Source organism: Oryzias melastigma, linkage group LG18, assembly GCF_002922805.2.
Source record: "Oryzias melastigma strain HK-1 linkage group LG18, ASM292280v2, whole genome shotgun sequence".
NCBI lineage: Eukaryota > Metazoa > Chordata > Actinopteri > Beloniformes > Adrianichthyidae > Oryzias > Oryzias melastigma.
Genome location: NC_050529.1, coordinates 16,878,793 through 16,901,194, shown reverse-complemented (window position 1 = coordinate 16,901,194; position 22,402 = coordinate 16,878,793). Strand labels below are relative to the sequence as shown.

Here is a 22,402-nt window from a genome sequence, read left to right as displayed (position 1 = left end):
TTTACTATATGTTGTATCTGTTCCATGAATTAAAAATACCAGGGAAATTTTAAAAATCCAAAATAATAACATCTATGTTATTATTTTTTAAATTGATGTTCTATATTTAAAATTTAGCCTGTGCAATTCCTTATTAAAATAATCGAAATTAAAATTACTAGGACAATCTTAAAAACGTTAAATTAATTACATTCAAACAATTGGGATCCATTTTTGGTTGGTTTTATGTTGTTCCTGTGTTGCCTTGACACAACCTCAACTGTAGATTATTATTAACTTCAGTTCTAATTTTGCATTTGAACTATTTCCACAATGGCAAATTCCATGTTTAGGAGTCCGGGGGATGAATAATAGATTAGAAGTCGTCCAGAAATCATTGAATGAAAGCATTCCTCATGTTTGAAGAGCTAAGTTTTTTATGAATCAAATCTGGTGTTGTTGTATAGCAGTGACCTCTGGTGGTCATGGAGAGTATTGCATTGTTGGCAATTTATCAGGGGTTTCTTTTAAAATTAAATAGGCAACTAAATAAAACAAATGGTGAAGAATCAATGCAAATTTCTAATATATGTTGTAACAGTTTTTCTAAATGACAAAAAGCTTGTCAATGTGCGGCACAGGCCACGCCCCCTCCTGTCAGTGGCCGCGTTACACGGAAGTAGCTCAGAACTTGTCAACAAGAGAGGCCGACTAAAATGGTAACGTATTCGCCCTTCGCTAATTTTCTTCGGTTGTCATTTCTTGTTCTTATTCCTGTCTCTGACCCCCATAATGTGACGCGTGCGGTTACCAAACCCCGCAGTGTTTCCGTCAGAGCACTTTTATCGGTGTGTCGTGGGTTTTAAAGAGGGGAAAACGGGGGGAAATAGATGCTAACAGTTAGCAATTAGCCGCTACCTCCGTCTGTTCAAACCGAAACCACAACGTCGCCGGAGTATAAGGGACTCATTTTAAGATATACACGAATTTGTGACAACGAGGCGGTAACATGTTACCTCTTGACATAAAAGATATATAAGGAAATTTACAGCTGAAGATTTTACTGTGTGTGAGACGGTTTAGGTTTTGTCGTCATAAACGATTACAGGAAGGAAACGACTATTGTGCGCAACAAAGATAAAAATAACCCTCTTTCATCCATTGATCTCTACAGAACACTATGGTGTTCAGTTTCCTGTGAAAACTTGTAGGAAAAAAAACAAATTATTCTTTTAATCATGCTAAAGAACTGCCTCTTTAGACATAAACACTCATTTGTATTAAAACTTTAAAGCTGAGAAAAAAACAACTTTGGTTAAACTTTTATCCAGAAATATATGTCAATGATAAATTATTAAAATCACGTTAAAATGTAAATACTTAGGCAAGGAGGAAGTAATTTTAGTTTGTTCCATTAAATCCACCAAAACAAAGAACTGCTTATGTTAATTTGTTTAGATTTTACATTCCAGGTAGTGAAATTGTTCTGTAAAATACAAAAGGAAGCCATTCCTGATCTTTTAGATAAGGCTATGTTTTGATCTGCATTAAGAATTGTTACATGAAGTCGAAAGATGTTTCGGTTTTACAGGATAAACCTGATTTGGTGTGGATCATTTGAAGCTATAAGGTGCTTAAATACATCCTTAAAGTTCTGCATCAACAAACTAAAATATCTCTAATTCAAGACGTTTCAGTTGCTCTCTGATGATATTTGTATAAAATAATGTGAAATCTGTGTTTTTCAGTATTAAACACCAATTAACCAGTAAATAAGTACAATTAAGAAAAGAAAGTGTGATGCATTTCCAACACAGCTGAAATGTACTTTATGGGGTAGCAAATGCTGCTGGATTAAATGAACAATCAGCCTATTTCAGTTAAATCTGAGTTGTGTTGGAGTCATTGAGCTCTGGAACAACAACCGCAAAACTAATGAGTGAGCATTTTGGTTCTCACGAGATCTTTGTGTGTGGTTCACTGCCAGCTAACAGTCAGGGGTAAAGTGAAACACAAAAGCAAGACATTGAACTAAATGTTTTGCTCATAAATGATTTAAATTTGTTTTGTCAGCATTTGAAATTGATACCAGTATCGCCCAAAAATATCGTGATAATTCACAGTATCGATTTTTTCCCTACATTCTTAATATTTACGTTTAGTTTCAAATTGTCAAAAATAAAAGCTACATTTTTTTTGTTTTAGTTAAATGTCTTTCTTTCCAGACATAAGCCTGCACACACTTAACAACTTCCAACTTTTTTGCACCCTTTTAACAGCTGGATCATTTTATTTTTATCACAATTGTCATAGAAAATTTTGAGTTTATAAGAAGATATTCATATCATTAAAAGTTTTGAGGATTTTTTGTTTATGTTTTTCTTTTTTACTATATTTTGGGTCTATTGTGTCTAAATCTTTATTTTATTATTATTTTTTTTTTTTAGGCAAAGTCTTCCTGAAATCACCGACAATGGCACTTCTCTGACATTTATCACCTTTACATTTTTAGAACCACTTAAGTCTTTTTTTTTTAAATAAAAGCTTTTAGAGACTTTAAAGACGGGAAGTGTTACCACAATGACCGTCAGCTATAAACTATGTGCTCTCCTAGTTTTCTCCATCACAGGTAAGACACCTACTGTGTGAATCTATTTGAGTTCAATATTTGGTTTAATTTTAAGTTTTTAAATGGTTGGATTTATTCATTTTGACTCTTTCCAGCAGCTGATTGTTGAGAAATTATTTCCTCTCTGATTTTTGTTTTGTATTTTCTCTGCAGCTTACAGCCATTTAGAATCTCCCTTCTGTGTTGGTGAGTGATAGAACAAACTTATTTTGTGAAAAGGTTAAGTGTTTATAAGGCATTATTTTAGTTCTATAAAAATGAGTATGATCTGCATTTCTCCAGAATGAACTAATATGTTGTCGTTGTACCTCTCAGCCCACTGTGGGGCTTCCCCTCAGGTCTTAGACAGTGACACAGGAGAGATCCGGAGTTCTTCTTACAACACCTGGACTTACCGCTTTGGATCGGTTTGTGACTGTTGGGTCATCAAGGGTTCAGAGAATGAGCCGATTGTTTTAAGGTACGAACCCAGAGCTGACGTTTGAATTGTAAAATGTTTCTGTTAGAGTCACACTCCACTAGCTTAGCAATCCAGGTAGCTGCTTTATGTCATGTGACCAAGTAGGATGTAGGGAACAGAATCCATCAATTTTTCAAAATAAAACTTCCTTCTGAATCAGAAAATTAACTAGCCTAAAATAATCGAAGCTAGAGCATTTTCAGGCTGTGGTCCGGTACCACAAGGTTTACAATAAAATTGACTCTTTTAAATAATTTGAATATTTTATGGCAAAATGTTGCTACATTTCTGAATCAGACATACATGGTTATGCTTTTTTTTTCTTCTTTTTTCCACATGTATTCCCTCCAGGTTTTCTCGGTTCTTTGTGAAATGTGACAAAGAATGGGTTTCCCTGAAGTCCTCGGCTGACGATGAGCCGGTGGTTCTTTGTGGGAAAACGTTGCCGGAGCCTCTGAAGTTCCCGGGGGGAAACATTACAGTGGTGCACCATTTCCTTCCACACCAATACCCGGTGTCAAAGTTTATTTTGAGCTATTTTAGAGGTACGAAAGACTGCGCTTCCCTTTACTTGCACGTTTTGGGTCTTTAAAAAACATTTTTTCTTTTGTTCATAATCCAGAGTCAGAGAACTGCCCAAAGACGTCCTTCCAGTGTCCCAGGGGTCAGTGCATCCCGCTCTTCCTGCGCTGTAACGGGCGCATAGATTGTCCCGATGACGACAGCGGGGCTGACGAGCAGGGCTGTGATGATGACATGGACTATCTGGAGGTCCAGACGGTTGCAAATAAAGACTCAGAGAGGCAGATGGTCACAGAGAAAACCCAAAGCTTGGTTAGAACGACTCCCGGGTATGGCTATGACGATTTCTGGCAGTCGGAGAGGGCCCAGCTGGGACAGGAGCAGCCTCAGACCAAAGCAGAGACGCTCGTCTCGACGACTCCCGTCGAGTGGCCGTGCGGAGGACTCTTCCAAACCTTTTATGGGACCTTCTCCTCTCCGGCCCCCCGAGGGAACAGGCTGTTCTGCGTTTGGAGTTTGGATCCTCAGGACTCTCGCCCGCTGAGGTTAGACCTGCAGCAGCTGGTTCTCGGGCCTGTAGACCGACTGACCGTCTACAACAGAGGCGAAGGCAAAGGAGACGTGATAAAAAATGTGAGTTTCTTTAAGCCTCTCGATGTTTTTTCCCTTTTCCAGTTATTGAGCGATGTGTTTTTCTTTTTGACAGATCACCAATACGTCTAACTACAAATCAGTCCAGGTGGAGTCCCACACTGGCCTGATGTCCCTGGTGTATGAAACGTTTCCTGGCTCTGAGGCAGGGGGCTTCAAAGCCACGTTCCACGTGGGGAGCTACTGTCCGCCGTCGGAGTACCGCTGCGGAGGATCCATGGGAGGATGTTATACGAAGGAGCAGCGCTGCGACGGGAAATGGGACTGTCCCGAGACCGGGAAGGACGAGGAGGCGTGCAGGGGCTGCGGCACCAACCAGTTTGCGTGTGGAATGGTGGGACAAAAAGCCGTGGCGCCCAGCCACTTCGCCGGCAGGCCGGTGTGCTACCCGGCGACGGAGAGATGCAACTACCAGCTGTACTGCGCTGACCTCAGCGACGAGAAGGACTGCACCATGTGCCAGCCCGGGACCTTCCACTGTGACAGCGACAGGTCAGTGTCAACGGAGACATCCATTTGGATATAGGGGGGGTTTGGGGACAAATTAGAGTTTAGAACATTACTTCTTCTTTGATCTTCTCTATGTTTGGAGAAGATTAGGATTTATAGGTTTTCTGTCTTCAAATAAAAACAAGAGCTAGTGCTGGATTGATAAAATAAATGAATCGATCTAAGCTTAATAGATCAATAATCGACCCATAAAGATGGAAATCGATCTAGCACATAAAGCTAAAGTCTGCTAGCTTGATGCTAACGTTACTGAAATTTCCCATAGAACATATGCTGCTCTCTGATTGGCTGTTGATTTAGTCTTTTAATCAATCTCCTCTGTGCCGCATCTCCTGGATAGAACGAATTCCGTTTGTCACATAAATCTTTGATTGTGATCAGATTTTTGTTTTCATTCTATAATCCTGGATTTATTTTTCTATGAAGGTTTGAACTTTGAGAGTTTAAACAATAGAGAAAATTGTAAAAATATTAATCTGTAAAAAGTCTATAATATGTGTGGTGAGGAGCTGCTATTATCCGGCTTCACAGGTATTATCTATCATGAGTTAGTTTGAGAACCTTGCCCAAAATAAACAAGAGGACCTGGCCGCAGACAACAACATGGCTCCAAGATGGCGCCACAGCATCATTAGCTGGAAGTCCTCAATCGAAGTTTGAGTGAAGTTCACTCGCTTCCCCTAAAAAACACCGGAACTGGGTTAGGGTTAGGAATATTCTATTGTAGATACGCAAATTTATTCATTTCCGATTCTTGCTAACGATTAGTTTGATGTTGTGTTTTGGCGCCATCTTGCTTGTAAGTGGAATAAAATAAACAAGGCAATACTATAGTAGGGCTGGGCGATAAATTGATTTTATTGCTAAATTTAAATTTGTTGCTTAAGAAGATTTCTCTTTTGGGAAAATTCGGGAAAATTCCATTGTTCTGAGTAAGATCTTTCCGCCCGTTTCTCACTACACTAAGACGTTAATATGGCAACTATGAAATAGGAGGAGCTTGTTCACAAAACAGAAACAGTTTTGCGAGAACTTCTCTTTACGAGACGCTCAAGCTAGTGCTACCTCTCAGAAACACCTGTAACACTGTTTAGCAAACATTTTTACCGCCTTTATGTAGTTGCTCTTTATGTTCAGGTCAACTATCAAAGGCGATGTTATTGTTTTTGTAAAGAAAGTAAAAGGAGGGAAAAAAAATGGATTTAATCACATTTTTGTGTATTTTGCACAAAGATTTTTGATAAAACTACTATATTTCTGTTTTTTTTCTGAACAAATGTTTCGCATTTAGAAAGTAACATCAGCGACAAGCTGAAGAGGAAACGGTCTCTAGCTTCAGGTTCCCGAGCCCTCCTCCGGCATGCTTTTACCACAGACGGCTCTTTGTCCTCCCCGCAGGTGCGTGTTCGAGAGCTGGCGCTGTGACGGTCAGGTGGACTGCAAGGACGGCACCGACGAGCTCAACTGCACCGTCATGCTGCCCCGCAAGGTCATCACCGCGGCAACGGTGGGCAGCCTCGTCTGCGGGCTGCTGCTGGTCATCGCCATGGGCTGCACCTGCAAACTGTACTCGCTCAGAACCAGAGAGTACAGGTGAGACCCGCTCTGATTCCAGCTGGGTTACTTCAGATTGATGAATAATTATCTCAAAATTAAGGAGTTAAACATCTTTTAGTAGTGATGTGCTACTAAATTATGCCACAAATATTTTTATTTTAACTTCTATTTTGAAAGAACTATGTCTAAAATAAAAGATTATTTAAAACAACTATGTTTGTCGCGGCAGCCTGTTTGCTCCAATAAGCCGCCAGGAAGCCCAATTGATCCAGCAGCAGGCTCCTCCCTCCTACGGTCAGCTGATCGCCCAGGGTGTCATCCCGCCAGTGGAGGATTTCCCCACAGAAAACCCCAATGAGGTAAGACGGTTAAATTGAGAGGGAGGTTTAAAGACACACTCCAATGAAAATTGTGTTTTTAACAGGTTCTTTTTAAGAAAATTAAGCTAAAAATTGTGAATTGGGAGCAGATGAAAGAAACGTTATTTGTGAAAAGAGCTTCTTTGTTATGTACAAGCTCCCTGCTCTTCATCGCAGCAGTTCCGCCAACAACTTAGAGGAGTATTTCTAATGAACCTCTGCCGCTCTGCAGAAACTATGTCCTATAAAATGACAAGTTTTTAGATTATGGCTCAAAATGGCATTGTTAAAAAAAAGTAAAACATATTTAGAATCTATATTTTTTGCATGTAAGTATAAAGATGTGATGTTTTTTCACATAAAACTAGAGATAGTTGCATGTTTTATGCTAATTCCGTCCATCACTGATTAATTTTAGATGATTACGTTTATTTCAATGGTTTAGTCTTTACACTTATTTCCTCAACCGTCTGTTTTTGTCAGACTTCGACTCTTTCTCTGAGGGGAATCCTTCAGCTCCTCCGACAGGACGCCGCCAACTCCCCGCATCGCCGCCGCCGGCCTCGCTTCGTCCGACGCGCCGTCCGCCGCATGCGCAGGTGGGGGATCATCCCCAGGCAGGCGTCCAGGCCGAGCCAGAGCCAAAGTTCCAGCCAGCAGCAGTCGACCCCCGCTCCGCCCGGGGAACAGCCAGCCCAGTCCACGCCCACAAGCTCCGCCTCCGCAGTGGAGGCGGCCCTCCCACCCATTTCTCAGAAACTCGGCCTGTTGACCACGACGGAGCAGCAGCAGCAGCAGGAAGCTCCTCTGCTGCAGCTGCCTTCGACGGACGCCGCCTTCCTTCCTCCCCCTCCGTACGCCCCCCCTCCTCCGTCCCACGCCACTTCCTGCTCTCCTCAAGTCTCAGTTCCTTCTAGCAGCCCCACCTTAGCGTCCATCTTCCAGACACTCAGCCTCAGTATTTCCCTTTTCAGAGCTTCTCCTTCTATTTCTACTTCTACTTCTTCTTCCTCCTCCACCAACTCCATGCCTCTGTCAGCCTCTCCCTCTTTCTCCTCCTCCTCCTCCTCGGACGACGAGGTGCTGCTTATCCCGCTGTCCGAGGACAACACATCAGAGGACGACGTGCCCATGCTCACCTGAAACCACCTCCTCGCCGCTCGCTCACTCGCTCGCTCGATCTCTTCCGCATCCGGTCGACTTTTAGCACAGGAGTGCCTCACTCCGACACTCATCTTCTCTGTGCAAGTCTGTGCCTTTTTCTAATTGCTTTGGATTTGATTTTGTCGCCATTTCCTGCCAAATTATGGACTGTTTTCCCCCTTTTCCTCTTGCTTAAGAACTTACATGTGTTGGTGTCAAGCACGAGGGGGAAAAAAAAACAAAAAAAACACACAAAGTCGATTGGATGTGCACTTAACGGCGGACTGCACAGAGAACTTTTGCACAGAAGGATCTTCCCATCCAGATACTGGTGGAGCAGAAAGTTGTTGAATGACTGTTTTTTTTTTTAGTCTTGACAGACAAAGGAGTGTGATTGTACACGTGCATGGTAAACTTCTGCACCCAGATGTGAGGTCACTAATATTATAGGAAAAAACAATACCCCCCCTACTCAAGTGCCTTTTGAGGACTCTCCTGAGAAGTTCTGGTTCCTCGTGGAAACACATGTGGGCTCACCTCATCGCACACATCAGCACATCCATGGCTTTACTATAACATCCTAAAATGCATGTCTGCAAGTTGGCAATATCCTTTTCTCGGGGGGACCTGTTGTAGTTCAATAGATTTATGTTTTCTAAGTACACATAGGTATTATCCTGACTAGAGAATGAATGTACTCAAAGAGAAAATATTTTCAAAGACAATCTCTTCGGTGCCTGATTCCACAGCGTGAGAACAGAAAGGTGAGGCGCCCCGCCGTTTGAACGGGCACCAAAATGACCTCAATCATTGATGAGACTTTATTATTATTATTAATATTATTATTATTTTGTTGCAGACTGACACAACAGAATTGTGGTGTGCCATTCGAGCTCAGATAAAATGATTTATTGTGTTTTTATTTCGGCAAGCTGCGTGTCTTTTTATCCTTTAAAGTTGTTGCTCTTTTGAATGTAGTGTGGCGGAGTAAAATAGAAGTTTTAAGTTCAAATGCAATGGGATAATTAAAAAGAAAAGTGATTTTATGATGTAAGGATTTCACTGTATATAAGTCAAATGTTGCTGAGATTAAACAATTTGCACTTTTAAGGCTTTGCTGCTTTTCTTTGAAGGTGGGGGTTTGGGGATTGTATGCACATCAGGTGACACTTGGGCAACAGAAGCATTGCATTCTGGGAGTTCTATTGTTTTTCTGAGTGGAACTAAAGACTTTAGTGGAGCGATGAGGCTGCATGGATGCACCGCTGCAGACAAACTCCAGGTAATTATTATTAAATATTCCAGAAAAAAATATTATTTTCAGGAAAAATTCACAAATAAATTAAGAGTAAACTTTTTTTGATTAATTTTCTACAAATATCAAATGTTCTAACTTTTTGCAAAGAGGTGATATGAAAATGGGAGGGCAAACTAATTAGCTTGCATTTATTGAACTCTTATAATAACATTAAATGATAATAAACTATTTATTGAAACTGTTTTATCAGTGAGATAATTTTCATTTATTGCAATAGAAAAAAAATAAACAATTTGTACTCAAATTAATGTAAATTTCTGATTTCAAGACAAGAAATAAAATAAAAAAACGTGAAATCTGAGTTCACATGACATGTTTTATTTATCAATATTCACTGTAAACTTTTACATTTAAGTAATTTGAACAGGAAAATACTACAAATAGCTTTCTTATTCAGAAGTACAAACCATTGTAGTTTTAATCATAGAAATAAATGAATCTTTTCTTCTCGTTTGGCCCTTAAGGCGCTGAAGGTCAAGTTTTCCACAAGTGTACTACAGTTTATAACATATTTTAGCCAATCACAATCAAGAAATCACACAGTCTCTAGATATTGCTTTGGGTCACAAATTCTTGATTTATGACATAAGACCATTAAATGAATGTGGGCTGCATTTGGCTCAAGGGCCAGACTTTGGACATTCATCATCTAATATATAATATTAAAAAAAAAAAATCTTGGTCGTAGCTTTAATAACTGTCGCAAAAATTAAAGAAGAAAAATTACACTAATGCTTCTTAAAGTTATAGCATTTTAGGTCAGTGTGGTCAGGTTTATTCAATTATTATTCAACCTCATTGGTCTAAAAATCAGTTACCATCACAAACAATCGCAAGTTTTTGACGAAAAATATGAAACATTATAAAAAAATTAAAAAAACTCATATACTCTGTATATTTGTTGTTGTGCCTCATGATGTCTATCAAAGAAAAAATCTAATTTGGCTTAAAAAAGTTTGAAAAACATAAATTTTAGTTCACCTATGTTTTGTTTAAAGTAGCTCTGATGTTAAATCAGGATCTGGCTCTGATGACAGGAGAGTCTGAGCTCTGGTGTCTTCACAATGTGCTAAAAGATTTTCAGAGGAGATGTATGCTTTGAATTTTGAGGCGTTTTTTTTATCTTCCCAAAGTTGTTGCATTATCCTACATCAGTGAAACCAAACATGTCCGGAGTTGTTGCTGCCAGATCAGATCCCTGCAATAGTTGTGCGGTGAGCTCATCCTGTGGTTTTAGCTCCAAACCTTCAAGATGAAGTTTCTAAATGCAGGAGAAGACTTTGACTAAAATGAAAACAACATTTCCAAGAGTAGAATTCGACATTATCAGGATTTAAATTCTCGTCTGGTCATTTTAACCTGAGGTCTGCAACCTTTGACACAAATCAAAGTTCCTTTCAAAATAAAATCCATCCATGTGTTTCAAACAAGATGATCCTGGTCTAAGATCAGATATATTTATGAATATTGTACATAAAAATCTATCTAATTTTAATTGGATACATTAAAAACTTTACCTGTATAAATATATTTAGAAGTTTATAGTTGAAATTTCAGCACTAAATTAATCATTTTACCATCATGTTTGCTGTTTTAGAGAAGTGATAACTTGATAGTGTTCTGTCAACAATAGTTTTAAAAAACATATAGTTTATTTTACTATTATAAGATCACCTCAGTTTAAAAACATAAATATAAATCAATTGTTTTTAAATTATTTTCTTTATTTTTGAAAGCCGGAAACCCGGATTTAGACAAACTAATTTTCCCCATTAATATTTTGTTACTTTAGAAAGGTCTAAACTTTAAGGATTTTGTTTATATTTTATTTATAAATCTTTTTTTTCCTACACATGCAGCCTAAAAATGCAATAATTTAATTTTTTTGGGGAGGTGGTGGTGATCTTTATCAGTATCTTTAAAGGTTTGATGAATCCTTGGTCATATTTTAGGTCTTGTTATAGAACCAGAACCATATCAGCAGCTAAAACTCAGTGAGACCAAATGACTATACCCCCACCACCATGCTTGACAGTGTATTGGTAACTGACGTGATTTTCTCCACTTATTCATTGTGTCCAGAGATTCTCAAACTTTTCTAAATGTTTGTGATGAGAGTTTTACTTTTCTCCAGGCGTTGATGCTGATGGTGGTGCTAGTTCTGCTGGATCCGCCTGGATCCCTGATGCACAAGTGCATTCATGATGAAGTCCAGGCTGGGGTCGAAGTGATCCGAGGAGAGAGGTCACTTCACGAACCAAAGCTGGCGCAGGAGCCAAGAGCACGCCGTTCCACAAAACAGAGGGGCATTGTGGGAAACTCTTTACCTCAACCAATCACGATAAAGACCTGGATTCCCGTGGAGAGTGTTCGTCTATCTGGGACGGAGAACAGGAGGCTGGAGGCAGCGGTGGAGGAGGCGGTGAGGACAGTGTCCTCCATACTTTCAGGTGAACAAAATTTGAAAAAAAAATACAAACAAACAAACAAACAAACAAAAAATGAACAATTGCTTCCTTAATAGTGAACAGAAGCATGAACCCACTGCTGCTCAGCAGAGACTTCAGCAAATACTGCAAGTTTGTGTGGAAGAATTCCAGCTCTGTCAACCACAACAGGTGAGTGAATCCTCATCTATCATTTTAAACACCCAACTGTACAAACAAAACACTAAAAAGGAAATTCTGATTCTGATATGAGTACACTCAGTTATTTTTACAAGGCTTAAAGACATTTTCAAAAAATACGTGCTTTTAGTGTTTTTTTTTATTCTCTCAAAGATGGAAACTATCTAATTAAAATAAATGAAAATGTGTCACCAATACATAAATGTTTAATTGCAGGTGTGGGAAAGCCAACAGCTATTACAGAAATGAGACGTGTCTGGACGTGACGGTGAGTATCATCTGGATTTAGGACTCTGCTGTATAAGGAATCGCTCACCACGTTAGTCATCATCAGATTCCAGACGATCACTTGTCTGGGTGTGAAGTCTACCCCGAGGCGGACTCACCTCACAGGACTGTCCTCAGGCCTGAAGGTGCCGGACTCCCAGATGTTGATTTTGTGCTTTACCTCCAAATTCGAGCCACAGACAAGTGCAGAGCAGAGGTAAATGTGTTGATCTTTTATTGTTTTCATTTACATTTTAAGAGGTTTTCACTTTTTTCCTTGTCAGCCTGTTTTGGCCTACGCCGTCCGCTGTCAGACGGACTGGAATGGCCGTCCGGTGGCGGGGGCGGTGGTCGTCTGCAGAAACAGGCTAACAGGACAAAAATACAGCCACCAAACTGCAGTACAGGTTCATTTATTTCTATCATTTTTAGTTCTTAAATGTTGGAGGTGAGAATATAAGGTTTGTGGTTGTTTTTCAGACTGTGATTCACGAGTTGCTTCATGTTCTGGGTTTCTCTAAAGATCTCTTCAACACCTGGAAGGACTGCTCATCTAATCCAGGTTGTTTTAAGGTCATTTTTGCAGTTATAAACTGATGTTTGATGATGATTTCATTTTTCCTTCCTTCATGCAGTAGGTAATCCATGCTCCCCCCGAGGTAAAGTGACTCACTCCGATGGGTCAGGCCAGACGAGGATCTACTCCCCATCTGTCATTTCGGCCATGCAGAAACACCTGCTGTCTTCTGATCCGGAGCTGGGAGGACCGCTGGAGAATTTGGTACTGAAGCTGCTCCGCCGTGACAAAAAAAGAAAACTATTTTGACTTATATTTTTCAAGGAGGCAGCAGCAGATGGAGCGTCCTCCCACTGGGAGTCCCGGGTCCTGCAGGGCTCCATCATGGGGGCCGTACTGGGAGATTCCACTACTGTCCGGGTTGACCCAATCACCTTGGCTGCATTTCAGGATACGGGGTGGTACGCAGTTGATCTGAGGCGGGCACAGAGTTTAGTGTGGGGAGACGGTAAGATGCAGATTTTGTCAAAAACTGAAGAACAGAACAATTTCATGGTTCACTTTTACCGTCCAACAGGTGAGGGGAAATCTTTTGGCTCAACAAAAACATGCAGAGACAAGTCCTCTTCTTTTTTCTGCACAGGAAGGTAAACTATAAATGTGTCTTTGATTAATATACTGAGATGATTTTCTTGATTCAATTAATTTAATGCCCAATATTCATCTTTGTGGTATTTTTTTTTTTTCATTTCTAAGTGGATTAGGGTGTCATTTCCTTCATCTCCACAAGGGGGAGTGCCAGACAGATCCCTACTTGGATGGATGCAGAGTCTACAAACCCATGAAAAACGGAGTAAGTTGTTATTTTTTTCTCACTAATTATTAACAACAGTACATTTTCCATTAAAGTTTTCCTGTCTAAATTTAGAAAATTGCTATTTCACTCATCGTTTATTAGTCTAATGGCATAAACCTTCATTTTGTCCTCATTTCAAACCCATATTTTCTTCCTTATCAGAGTGAATGCTGGAAACAAGAAAATTCTCGGTGGTCCACTGAATATCCCTTCAGTGGAGAGATATTTGGTTTCGACAGCCGCTGCTTCTTCTCGAGCCTCAGCAGAGAGGTTAGATCTTTCCATCTTTTCATTTCCTAATTGTTCTACTCATTAATTATTCTGTAAATGTATTTCCTCAGGAGGATTCTGTCAGCTCTGTAGTGGGGCGCTGTTACAGACACAGGTGCACTGGAACCAACAGGTACCAGATCCAGGTGTCTGGATCCGGATGGGTTGATTGCCCGAAAGGAGGCGCTGTTCAGGTAGAGTCAGATATATTTATGTTTAAAAAAACATCTGTTCTAATACTTAGTGGAACTAATCACTATGTTACATAAAATATAATAGGAATTTTTATTTTAAAATTTTTGTTTTTAGTTTTCTAATTGAATTACTTGATAGTATATAGAAAAATGTAATGTATTAATGTCTAGATGTTAAAAGTGATCAAAATGTGGATACCTCTGTAAAAGCACTACTTTCAGTTTTTGCAGATCTTTAAAGATATAAATGAATTATTTTTTTCATACTAATAATTATTTTAACATTTAAATCTCAACAGTGTACTTTTACTATGTTGAATATTCTGTTTTAGGACAAGCTAGAATAAATATATCCAAATAAATGTGTTTTTTTTTTTTAAAGAACATGGTTGCTGTAGATGTCCAAAGTGTGTCCTATCTATCCATTAGTTTTTTTTCTAAATACTTTATAAACTATTTAAAAAAATGTCAAGTTTTGTTCAAAAGGTAAAACAAGAAAACACATCAAAGTTGGAAGTTTTTACTCATTTCTTTAAATTAGTTGTTTTCTGCTGTACTTACTGTATTTTCAAAACTGGATACTATAGAAAAAAATGAACTAAGTTTTTCAAAAATACATTTTTAATATTTAAATGATGTATTATGCATTTAGCAAGCTAAACTTTAGAAATGTAAACATGTATGTTTTGAATTGTCAGATTAAAGGTTACCAGGGTTCTGTTTTCTGCCCAGACAAGAGGATTTGTGTTTATCCTGATGTTTTTCCGCCCTTAAAAGACGACAACATACCTTCTTCCTCTATCAAGGGGTGAGTTTAACTTCCAAAACTATATTTTTCCTTCACAGCAGGATGTTTCTCCGTCTAACTTCATGTTTTTGCTCTTTTTTCAGTGACTTTCTCGTGCGTATCGCCTCACGTTCAGAGGTTGCAGTTGCTACATCCCTCAGCGTCTTCGCTTCTTTGTGTTTGTTGGCAGCACTGCTGATGCTCTACAGGAAAATTAGAACTCATTCAAACAGAATCCGTACTGTGGATCCCCAAGAGCTGTAGAAAAACTCACTTCATAAACATTTTGTTTTATTTACATTGAGTTGTAAAATCTCAATAAAATTTCCAGATTTGTTCAGTGTTCTTTAAATAAACTTATTTTTTTATGCTGTGGCAGTAAAATATTAATCCATGTGGTTTTAATACTAAAACCAAAGAGTTTTTTGTTAAAAACCAGCAGGAGCTGGTGGTCACGTTGCCTTCAGATTGTAGGAAACTTCTGTTAAATATAGAAAAATGCAAACATGTATTGATATGTTTTTGTCATATTTGAATCAAATTTTAAAACTAGCAAATATGAACATTCATAATTTTATGTAGTTAAAAATGTTTCTCTTTTAATTAATAAAATAATTACTCATAACTCCAGTTCAATCAGTTGAAACACTTACTAAGCTCTGACAACTATAGTGGCATCTGAATAAACTGATTCACTGACAGTTAATAGAATGCAAAATTAATTTTAAAATATTTGTCTTTTAAATGTCCAATAACTAATTTACATGCTACAAATAGCTACATAACAACAGGCCTGTATTTTTTTTATTGTTTTCTTGACAATCTCATTTGAGAATCCATATTTTAGAGATTGTTACTCAAGATGAAAATGTTTGATCATTTAAAAAACACTCTTGGCCTTTTAGAAATTATTATTTGACCCTGATATGGCATATTTGTTAAACATAAAGATGAATACCATGAACACAACTAATAACTATGAGGAAGACAATCACAAATTCTGTTGGAACTTACTTTTTATGAAAAAAATTGCCCTTTTCCCCCCATTTGTGATTTTCATGGAAAAGAAAACTGCTGTAACACTCCAAAATATCATATGTGTCAATATATATAATAAATTATTTATTTTATTCACATTTTATCTAAGCATTCACTTTTCATTCACATGTTATACATTTGCCACAAATACTGTAACCTTCATTATTTCTCAGCCAAAAACATTTTTATTTTTTTTAGGTCAACTTGACCTTAAAGTTTATGTGGTTGTTAAATGTATATCATACAAGCTAACAAGACATTTTTCGTTTTATTAATGTGTTCTGTTTTTTTTTACTGATTAACTGTTGCTAAACTAATTATTTTGATCACATAAAGTGTCTAATGTTCTATTAGTGTGGGTAAAAAAATTAATCATAACAATTCTAGAAAATAAGTAGGACTCAAAAGGGTCCCACCATGAAGCTTAATTATTTATTTATTAGTTTTCCCCATAGACTGTAAAAATTAATTATAAAATTAATTATAAAATTAAAGTTATTTTATATACAGTCTATGGTTTTCCCCTTACCTTGGTGTTTATCATCAGTAGGGGGAGGGGCTTTGACGTCACGTCCGGTTTCGATTTCCTTTGGCTCATTGGTCTCTGTAGTTTAAGACCTCCTTCCCACTACCGGAAGAAGATAAAGACAACAGCGTCAACTTTGATGATTGTTTGAGATTGTGCCGCGGGCGAATAAAGGTGAATACGCATGGACGGCCAGGCTTTCATCTCTGTTTCTCTTCAATCGAAAGCGAAAGGGTGCCGATAAGGTTCAAACGGGCAGCGCGCGCGGGCACTGTCCTCGTGTTTTGTTTTAGAGCTCTATAAAGCCAGCGGTTTTACAGTTGTTTTTATATGTATGTATATATATTTTTTCTACTCCAGGTTCAAGACGTGTGGATAAGCACAATGCCTTTTTTTGGAAAATGTCGCTAACTTAAGCTTCTTCCTCTGGTAAGAAAAGACGCTAACAATGCTTATTTTTTTCCCCCAAAACGCAGCAGTTGCCTTCAGGGACCCTTCCTTATGGACGGAAAGTTTTTTTTCTTCTTTTAATATTTCACAGATACCGTACAAAAAAGTAGCATTCTAAAAAATACAGAACAAGAACATAATAGAATTCTAAATAAAAATCACGGTTATTGACTTTTGAAATTCTTAACTAAAGAATATGAATAACATACATTTTAATGCATAAAGAATAACCGGATCAAGAATTCACAGATATAGTTACAAAAACATAAAAAATAATAAATAATTTGAATTAGAACAAAATAAAAAAATGTGAGAGTTAAATTAAGTATCTAGTCCTAAGGAGGTGCTCCAAAAACCCACACAGTGACGTTTCTGCAAAGGAAATTAGTTTGTTTTAGAGTTTTGCTACCAATTTTAACCTAAAGCAATTCTATTGGGGTTTAAGTTTCATAAAAATGTTTATTTATACTAAGAATATCAAGGACAGGGATAGTAAGAGTGACTCGTTTTGAAAAGAAACAAAAGCAAATCTTGTCCTTCATGCTCAATGAGCCAATGGCCGTTATTTTAGTTTTAATCATTAACTCAAAGTGTTGGATGTTCCGCTTTTACTGATGATGCATTCACTGATCTCAGTTGATCCAAAGCACTGAAGTGCACTGTGTCGACAACAGTCCTCATTCACACAAATACTTGAATTCAGGTGTTTCACCTCCACGACCACAGATGGATGAAACCACTTTTACCCACATTCAGCCACAGACTGATGCATCATTCTTTCATGTGCATTCTTTTAGACAAAACATTAGTTCTTAATGCAAAAAAATCATGTTAGTATTTGCTTTGGAATGGTAATTGAATCCACCAGTCAGTCTTTCCAGAGACTTTGACCAGATCATGGATTTGAACCCACATTCTTCCAGTTTAAGGGCAGACGCTCCACCAAGGCCTCAGATCTGGTCTAAAGCAGCGTTGCTTACCATCCCTAGTCCTCGTAGTACGTGTGAACCGGTCATTTATGTGTGAAGCCAAATACTTGAAACTATTGTTGTTTCTTTATCATGTTGGAGTTAGAGTTGTCTTTGCAACAATAATATCATTTTTTGTTTGTTTTCCTGCGTCACCACAGCTTGAAATGGTTCTCGTGAAATGACAGTCAAGGGTGGAGGTGCTCCATCAACCATCAGTATGAATTCTTTCACTGTTTATAAGTTCAGAGAAAAACTATTGAACCTGTCCATCTCAGGCAAGTAAACAACAAAAGAAAAAAAAATAACCCTGTTGTATGTCTGAGATGATCACACGTCTGTCTGGTCCTGTTCTTCAGATTATCAGGGTCTGGACAGTCCTGGTCTCACCTGCTACCTGAACTGCGTACTACAGGTGCTCTTCTGGACTGAGGAGTTTCGGGAGGCTGTGAAAAGGTTTGAAACTTACTTTGGGGAGTAAAACAATAATACATTTATGACTTAATGTTATATCATGATATTAGCTGGAAGTGGGAATCTTGAGGATTTAATTCAAATACAATACAGGAGGCAACAATTTGATTGTGAAACTATTCAATAATGAAACAATTATCAATATCTGCATTTTTTTATATTATTATTATTATTATTTACTACAACATTGAAATGGTGTAGTGTTATGTACTTTTCTCCACCAAAGGGGAATTTTTAATCAAAGACAAGATCAGTATACTTTTTAAACTTTTATTGGGAACATAAAAATTCTGACATGAAAAATATTTCGCTTAATAATCAAAAATCTTTCAAAGCATACAAGGGAAAAATGTTCCCTGAACTCAACAACTTCAAATAGGATAATTTAACGTTTTATCATTAGACCATTTTTCATGAAGAGCTCTTTAACTCATGCCAAACTAAATAAATAGTTTCTAACTAACTAACCACACATTGTGATTTCACAAATTTGTTGTGTGTTGATGTGACATAACTTACACATGACACTCTGAAAGCCAAAATGTGAAACGAAACTTAAAGCTTAATTTTTAATATATATATATGTCCTCCATCGTGAGAAAATGTTATAACATGTTAAAATCATAATTTTCATCAAAGTGGGTCCATAAAACCCTGAACACATCTGTTCTTCTAAATCTTTATGGAATCTATGTTTTCCAAACCATCATTTATTGGGTAAATAATGAATGTATTGCATAAAATAGAAATGATGAAGAAGTTTCTTCACAGATGCAGCGGGAATAACTCAACAAGCATCGATCCACTCCTGATGGAGCTTTTTGAAAACTTGGAGAAAAAGAGGTCCAAAACACACAAAATCGTCAAAATTCTCGGCATCACAGATGGTAAGGGTTCTTTATCTATTCAACAATATAAAAATGTTATTTGTATTAATCTTTCTTTTTTATTTCCTTCAGTTTACGAGCAAAGGGACGCTGCAGAGTACTTGGAGAAGATTCTGTGTCACACCAGCCCAGAGGCTTCTAAGGTAAAGACGGGTGCAATAATTAATTCAGAACTACTTCCTAATGAATGAAAATGAAAATTTTTATTTGATTATCATAAGGTGACACTTATTTTAAAACTCATTTTGTCTTATTATTAGAAATTAACATTTTACTAACTATTATTTAAAAGAAATGATAAAAACTCAATGTAAACCTCAAATTGGAATCACTATATTCTAGTTTTTGATGATTAAAATACTAAGAATTGTGTATTTTTAAGGTAGGGAAGTACTTTTTCATTGATAAATTACATTTTTAGCTCACAGCTTCAATGATTTTCTTCCTCAGGTATTCAAAGGAGAGCTGAATCATAAAACCACATGCCACGGGTGCAGACTATCCAGCCATTCTAAAACCTTCTTTTGGATTCTGCCGCTTGCCGTCAAAGATTTCAACCACAAAACTTACAATGTGGTACTGTGACTTCCATTTAAAGTGAAATTCAGAAAAAAAAAAAGCTAATTAAAATGTTCTCCACAGCAGCGAGGACTGGAGAGTTTCTTCAAGGCACAAAAAGTCTCAGAGGAGAACCAGCTTTACTGCAACAACTGCAACAAAAAGCAGGATGCAGACCTGGTAGGTTGTGCATCGCGGTACTGTTACAAATGCTTCTTCATGTTTTTACATTTCCCATGTTCTTCAGGAATGCGAGCTAACTCAGAGCCCTGAAGCTCTGACTCTCCTGCTGAAGAGATTCACCTTCGATAGCAAGCAGAAACGCTACGTCAAGCTGAAGTGCACGGCGGATGTGGCCCAAACGCTACATTTCGCAGTAAATCGCCTGCACCTTGTTTTCATGCACTTCTAGAAAATAATCTAAATGACTAAGTTTCCTCTGTTCAGAATTGCAGGTACCACCTGTACGCTGTGGTTGATCATTTTGGGGATATGACCGGAGGTCACTACACTGCAGATATTAAATCCTTTGAAACTTGCAGCTGGTATTGTTTTGATGACAGCATAGTTAAAAATGTGAGACCCTTTTTTTAAAAATACATTTCAACATTAAAGATTAAAGACAGTCGAAATTAACCTTTCTGCTTTGTTTAATCTTCCAGGTTAATTCTAAATATTTGAAAAACACATTAAGGTAAAATACAGTTCCATCCTCATATTATAAGTAATTCCTGCTACTTTATTTAAATGTTGTAATTTTTGTCTCTTAAATAGGTCCCATACAGCTTACCTCCTGATGTACATGAAGGGTAAGTTTGGGTGTTTTTCTCTTATGAATTTAAAATATGTAATAATTTACAAATTATACTATAATTTTTTGAAAAATTTAAATAAAACTGTAGAATTCTTGAAAATACAGCTGAAAACCATCTGTGGGCTGCCATCTACTGGCTGAATGGAGGTATTACATTTGGATTTTGTGATTGGTCAAACCATTTCAGTCCTTCATCATTTCAGAAGTCCCACGTCATGATCTGCAGCTTCAGTAATGCTTGACTGACCATCAAACTCACTTGACCTAAATCAGATGATCTGTTGACAAGAGGAAACATCACATCCAGTAATGAAGATGACCTGAAGGCTAACCTTGGCATCCATTACTCTTCTGCAGCTCTTCACATCATGAAGCACTGGAGAATCACAAAAAAAGAATCATCAATAAGTGTTCAATATATAGTTTTCAGAAAACCCCAAATTTGGGCAGAAAACATGACTTTTTTTTAGATAATTAGATGCTATTTTTATATTTTGTGTTCTAATATTGGAGAGGCTGCATTTGATTTCTCATTATCTATTGGACATAATCATTGAGATTGCAAAAAAGAAAATAATATTTCAACCTAATTTGTAAAGTTTTAAAAAAAATACATGTTAAAAAAAAACAGGCAAAACTGGTGAATATTGTAAATAATGGTGAATAAAATGTGCTTCAACTTAGAGACTGCTTAAAAAATACTTAAAAAAGTAAAGATAGAAACTGCAAAATCCCCACAGTAACACTGGCCATTAAACACATCACAGATCAGTTTTTCTAGAGACTTCCTTATCCTTTTATCCGCATACAGACAGAACTTTATGAGGTCTTAATGATACGTTCAGACGTTAATTATAAAAGGAAAAATCAGTCACTAAGAAATGGATTACTGTCGCCCCCTGCTGGCTGTAAGAGAGAATACATATGTTTCTACAATTGTAGTCGATGTGAAATGTCATTTTAGTTACAATCGACCCCAAATGAAAAAGCATTTACTACAGATTGAAGCATTGAATGTGTTGTGTTCTCTTGTTTTTCTGCCACTTACAAACCTGATTTTTGAAAAAACATCTTAATTGTAAATGTCTAAAAACCAAGTAGACACGTTTTTTTTCTATGCCTCCCTTTAAGGAAGTGCCCGTCTAAACTCGACTGATGATAGTGACCCAAGAACTGCTGAAGAACGATGTGAGGAAGATGAACAAACTACTGAGCCGTGTCCTCCATTCAGCAGTGGAAGTTACATCGATGGAGATGATCGTCTGTTTAAAGAGGAACTCGTCAACCAGGAAGCAGCAATGCAACATCCAGATATCAATCAGAGAGGAACAGACTTTGGTCTCATTACTGACGGACTCGATGCAGAAAGTCACGTTAAACCAAACGGGATGAGTCATATCAAACCAGTGATGTGTGTTAGCAGTTCTCCAAGAGTTAGAAAGGATCCTGCACCAACTGCATTCAGGAGCAACTACAGGGAAGCTACAACCGGTGCAGAAAATGAAGGAAAATTGGATAAACAGACTTATTTCAACCATATGCAAGGGTTATATGGAAAGTCTTGTGCAGTTTCACCTTCAAAAAGACGCTCCAACAGCCACTGCACCGTCATCCAGCCGACAGAGATTCATGGTTCAGCAGATGTGGACAGGAGGTCCCGCAGTTTGACCAGAAATAAGGAGAAAACACAGCGGGCTGTTTCTGCAAACAGCAGACTGGAGAGGTCACAGTCTTCCACACCAAGACAGCAGAGTCTGAGGAGGGAGAAGACACCCCAAAAACACTGGAGGTGATATGGAGGAGGCAAACTATGACTGTTATGTTTTTATAGCTTACAGAAAGGAAATAAAAACCCTCTTTAAAGTTCAATTTAACTGTATTTGATAATCTGGCATGTAAACAGCTTGTACGTTTCTAAGTAACTCAGTCTCTCTGTTTATTTCTAAAAGGACATAATAAAGTAATCAACCTGTTTCTGTTATTTATTCATAAGATGTTTAGATGAAAATTTCTTGTCAGATTTAAAAGCTGTGAAAGTGTT

General features: G+C 37.7%; 3 protein-coding genes across 7 annotated transcripts in view; all 3 read left to right on the top strand.

Moving 5' to 3' along the window:
• The first annotated feature begins 568 nt into the window (after window positions 1-568).
• On the top strand, window positions 569-8,920 carry lrp10 (low density lipoprotein receptor-related protein 10). The gene is made up of 10 exons (XM_036216577.1): window positions 569-698; window positions 2,427-2,608; window positions 2,762-2,794; window positions 2,924-3,068; window positions 3,420-3,613; window positions 3,691-4,223; window positions 4,297-4,733; window positions 6,150-6,344; window positions 6,538-6,667; window positions 7,151-8,920. Exons 2-10 carry the CDS (start codon window positions 2,560-2,562, stop codon window positions 7,808-7,810), a joined length of 2,376 nt encoding a protein of 791 aa, XP_036072470.1. The 5' UTR covers window positions 569-698; window positions 2,427-2,559; the 3' UTR covers window positions 7,811-8,920.
• Window positions 8,921-11,224: 2,304 nt separating this feature from the next.
• On the top strand, window positions 11,225-15,220 carry LOC112155840 (leishmanolysin-like peptidase 2). Its single transcript, XM_024287792.2, has 14 exons — window positions 11,225-11,578; window positions 11,653-11,746; window positions 11,972-12,023; window positions 12,090-12,239; window positions 12,307-12,429; window positions 12,503-12,584; window positions 12,658-12,803; window positions 12,864-13,047; window positions 13,117-13,186; window positions 13,296-13,392; window positions 13,558-13,665; window positions 13,737-13,859; window positions 14,558-14,667; window positions 14,751-15,220. The coding sequence occupies exons 1-14, from the start codon at window positions 11,269-11,271 to the stop codon at window positions 14,908-14,910; spliced, it is 1,809 nt and encodes a 602-aa protein (XP_024143560.2). The 5' UTR covers window positions 11,225-11,268; the 3' UTR covers window positions 14,911-15,220.
• A 1,023-nt stretch (window positions 15,221-16,243) lies between these two features.
• Window positions 16,244-22,402, top strand: part of LOC112155841 (ubiquitin carboxyl-terminal hydrolase 47) — a 9,153-nt gene continuing 2,994 nt past the window's right edge. Inside the window, exons 1-13 of one of the 5 annotated variants that reach the window (XM_024287801.2) lie at window positions 16,244-16,384; window positions 16,571-16,639; window positions 17,790-17,906; window positions 17,988-18,084; window positions 18,874-18,989; window positions 19,062-19,132; window positions 19,440-19,565; window positions 19,635-19,727; window positions 19,795-19,923; window positions 19,995-20,123; window positions 20,210-20,241; window positions 20,322-20,356; window positions 21,493-22,334. In XM_024287801.2, the coding sequence (XP_024143569.1) occupies window positions 17,810-17,906; window positions 17,988-18,084; window positions 18,874-18,989; window positions 19,062-19,132; window positions 19,440-19,565; window positions 19,635-19,727; window positions 19,795-19,923; window positions 19,995-20,123; window positions 20,210-20,241; window positions 20,322-20,356; window positions 21,493-22,154 (1,587 nt within the window). In that variant the 5' untranslated portion in view covers window positions 16,244-16,384; window positions 16,571-16,639; window positions 17,790-17,809 and the 3' untranslated portion in view covers window positions 22,155-22,334. The other 4 variants (XM_024287797.2, XM_024287800.2, XM_024287799.2 and 1 more) reach the window with 4 other exon arrangements.

Excerpts from the sequence above, each read along its gene's own strand:
- lrp10 (XM_036216577.1), top strand. The coding sequence starts at position 2,560 with ATGACCGTCAGCTATAAACTATGTGCTCTCCTAGTTTTCTCCATCACA. Across the intron at positions 3,069-3,419 it reads AATGAGCCGATTGTTTTAAG|GTTTTCTCGGTTCTTTGTGA; the intron begins GTACGAACCCAG and ends TATTCCCTCCAG. Across the intron at positions 6,668-7,150 it reads CCACAGAAAACCCCAATGAG|ACTTCGACTCTTTCTCTGAG; the intron begins GTAAGACGGTTA and ends TGTTTTTGTCAG.
- LOC112155840 (XM_024287792.2), top strand. The coding sequence starts at position 11,269 with ATGCTGATGGTGGTGCTAGTTCTGCTGGATCCGCCTGGATCCCTGATG. Across the intron at positions 13,666-13,736 it reads TCTCGAGCCTCAGCAGAGAG|GAGGATTCTGTCAGCTCTGT; the intron begins GTTAGATCTTTC and ends GTATTTCCTCAG. Across the intron at positions 14,668-14,750 it reads CCTTCTTCCTCTATCAAGGG|TGACTTTCTCGTGCGTATCG; the intron begins GTGAGTTTAACT and ends CTCTTTTTTCAG.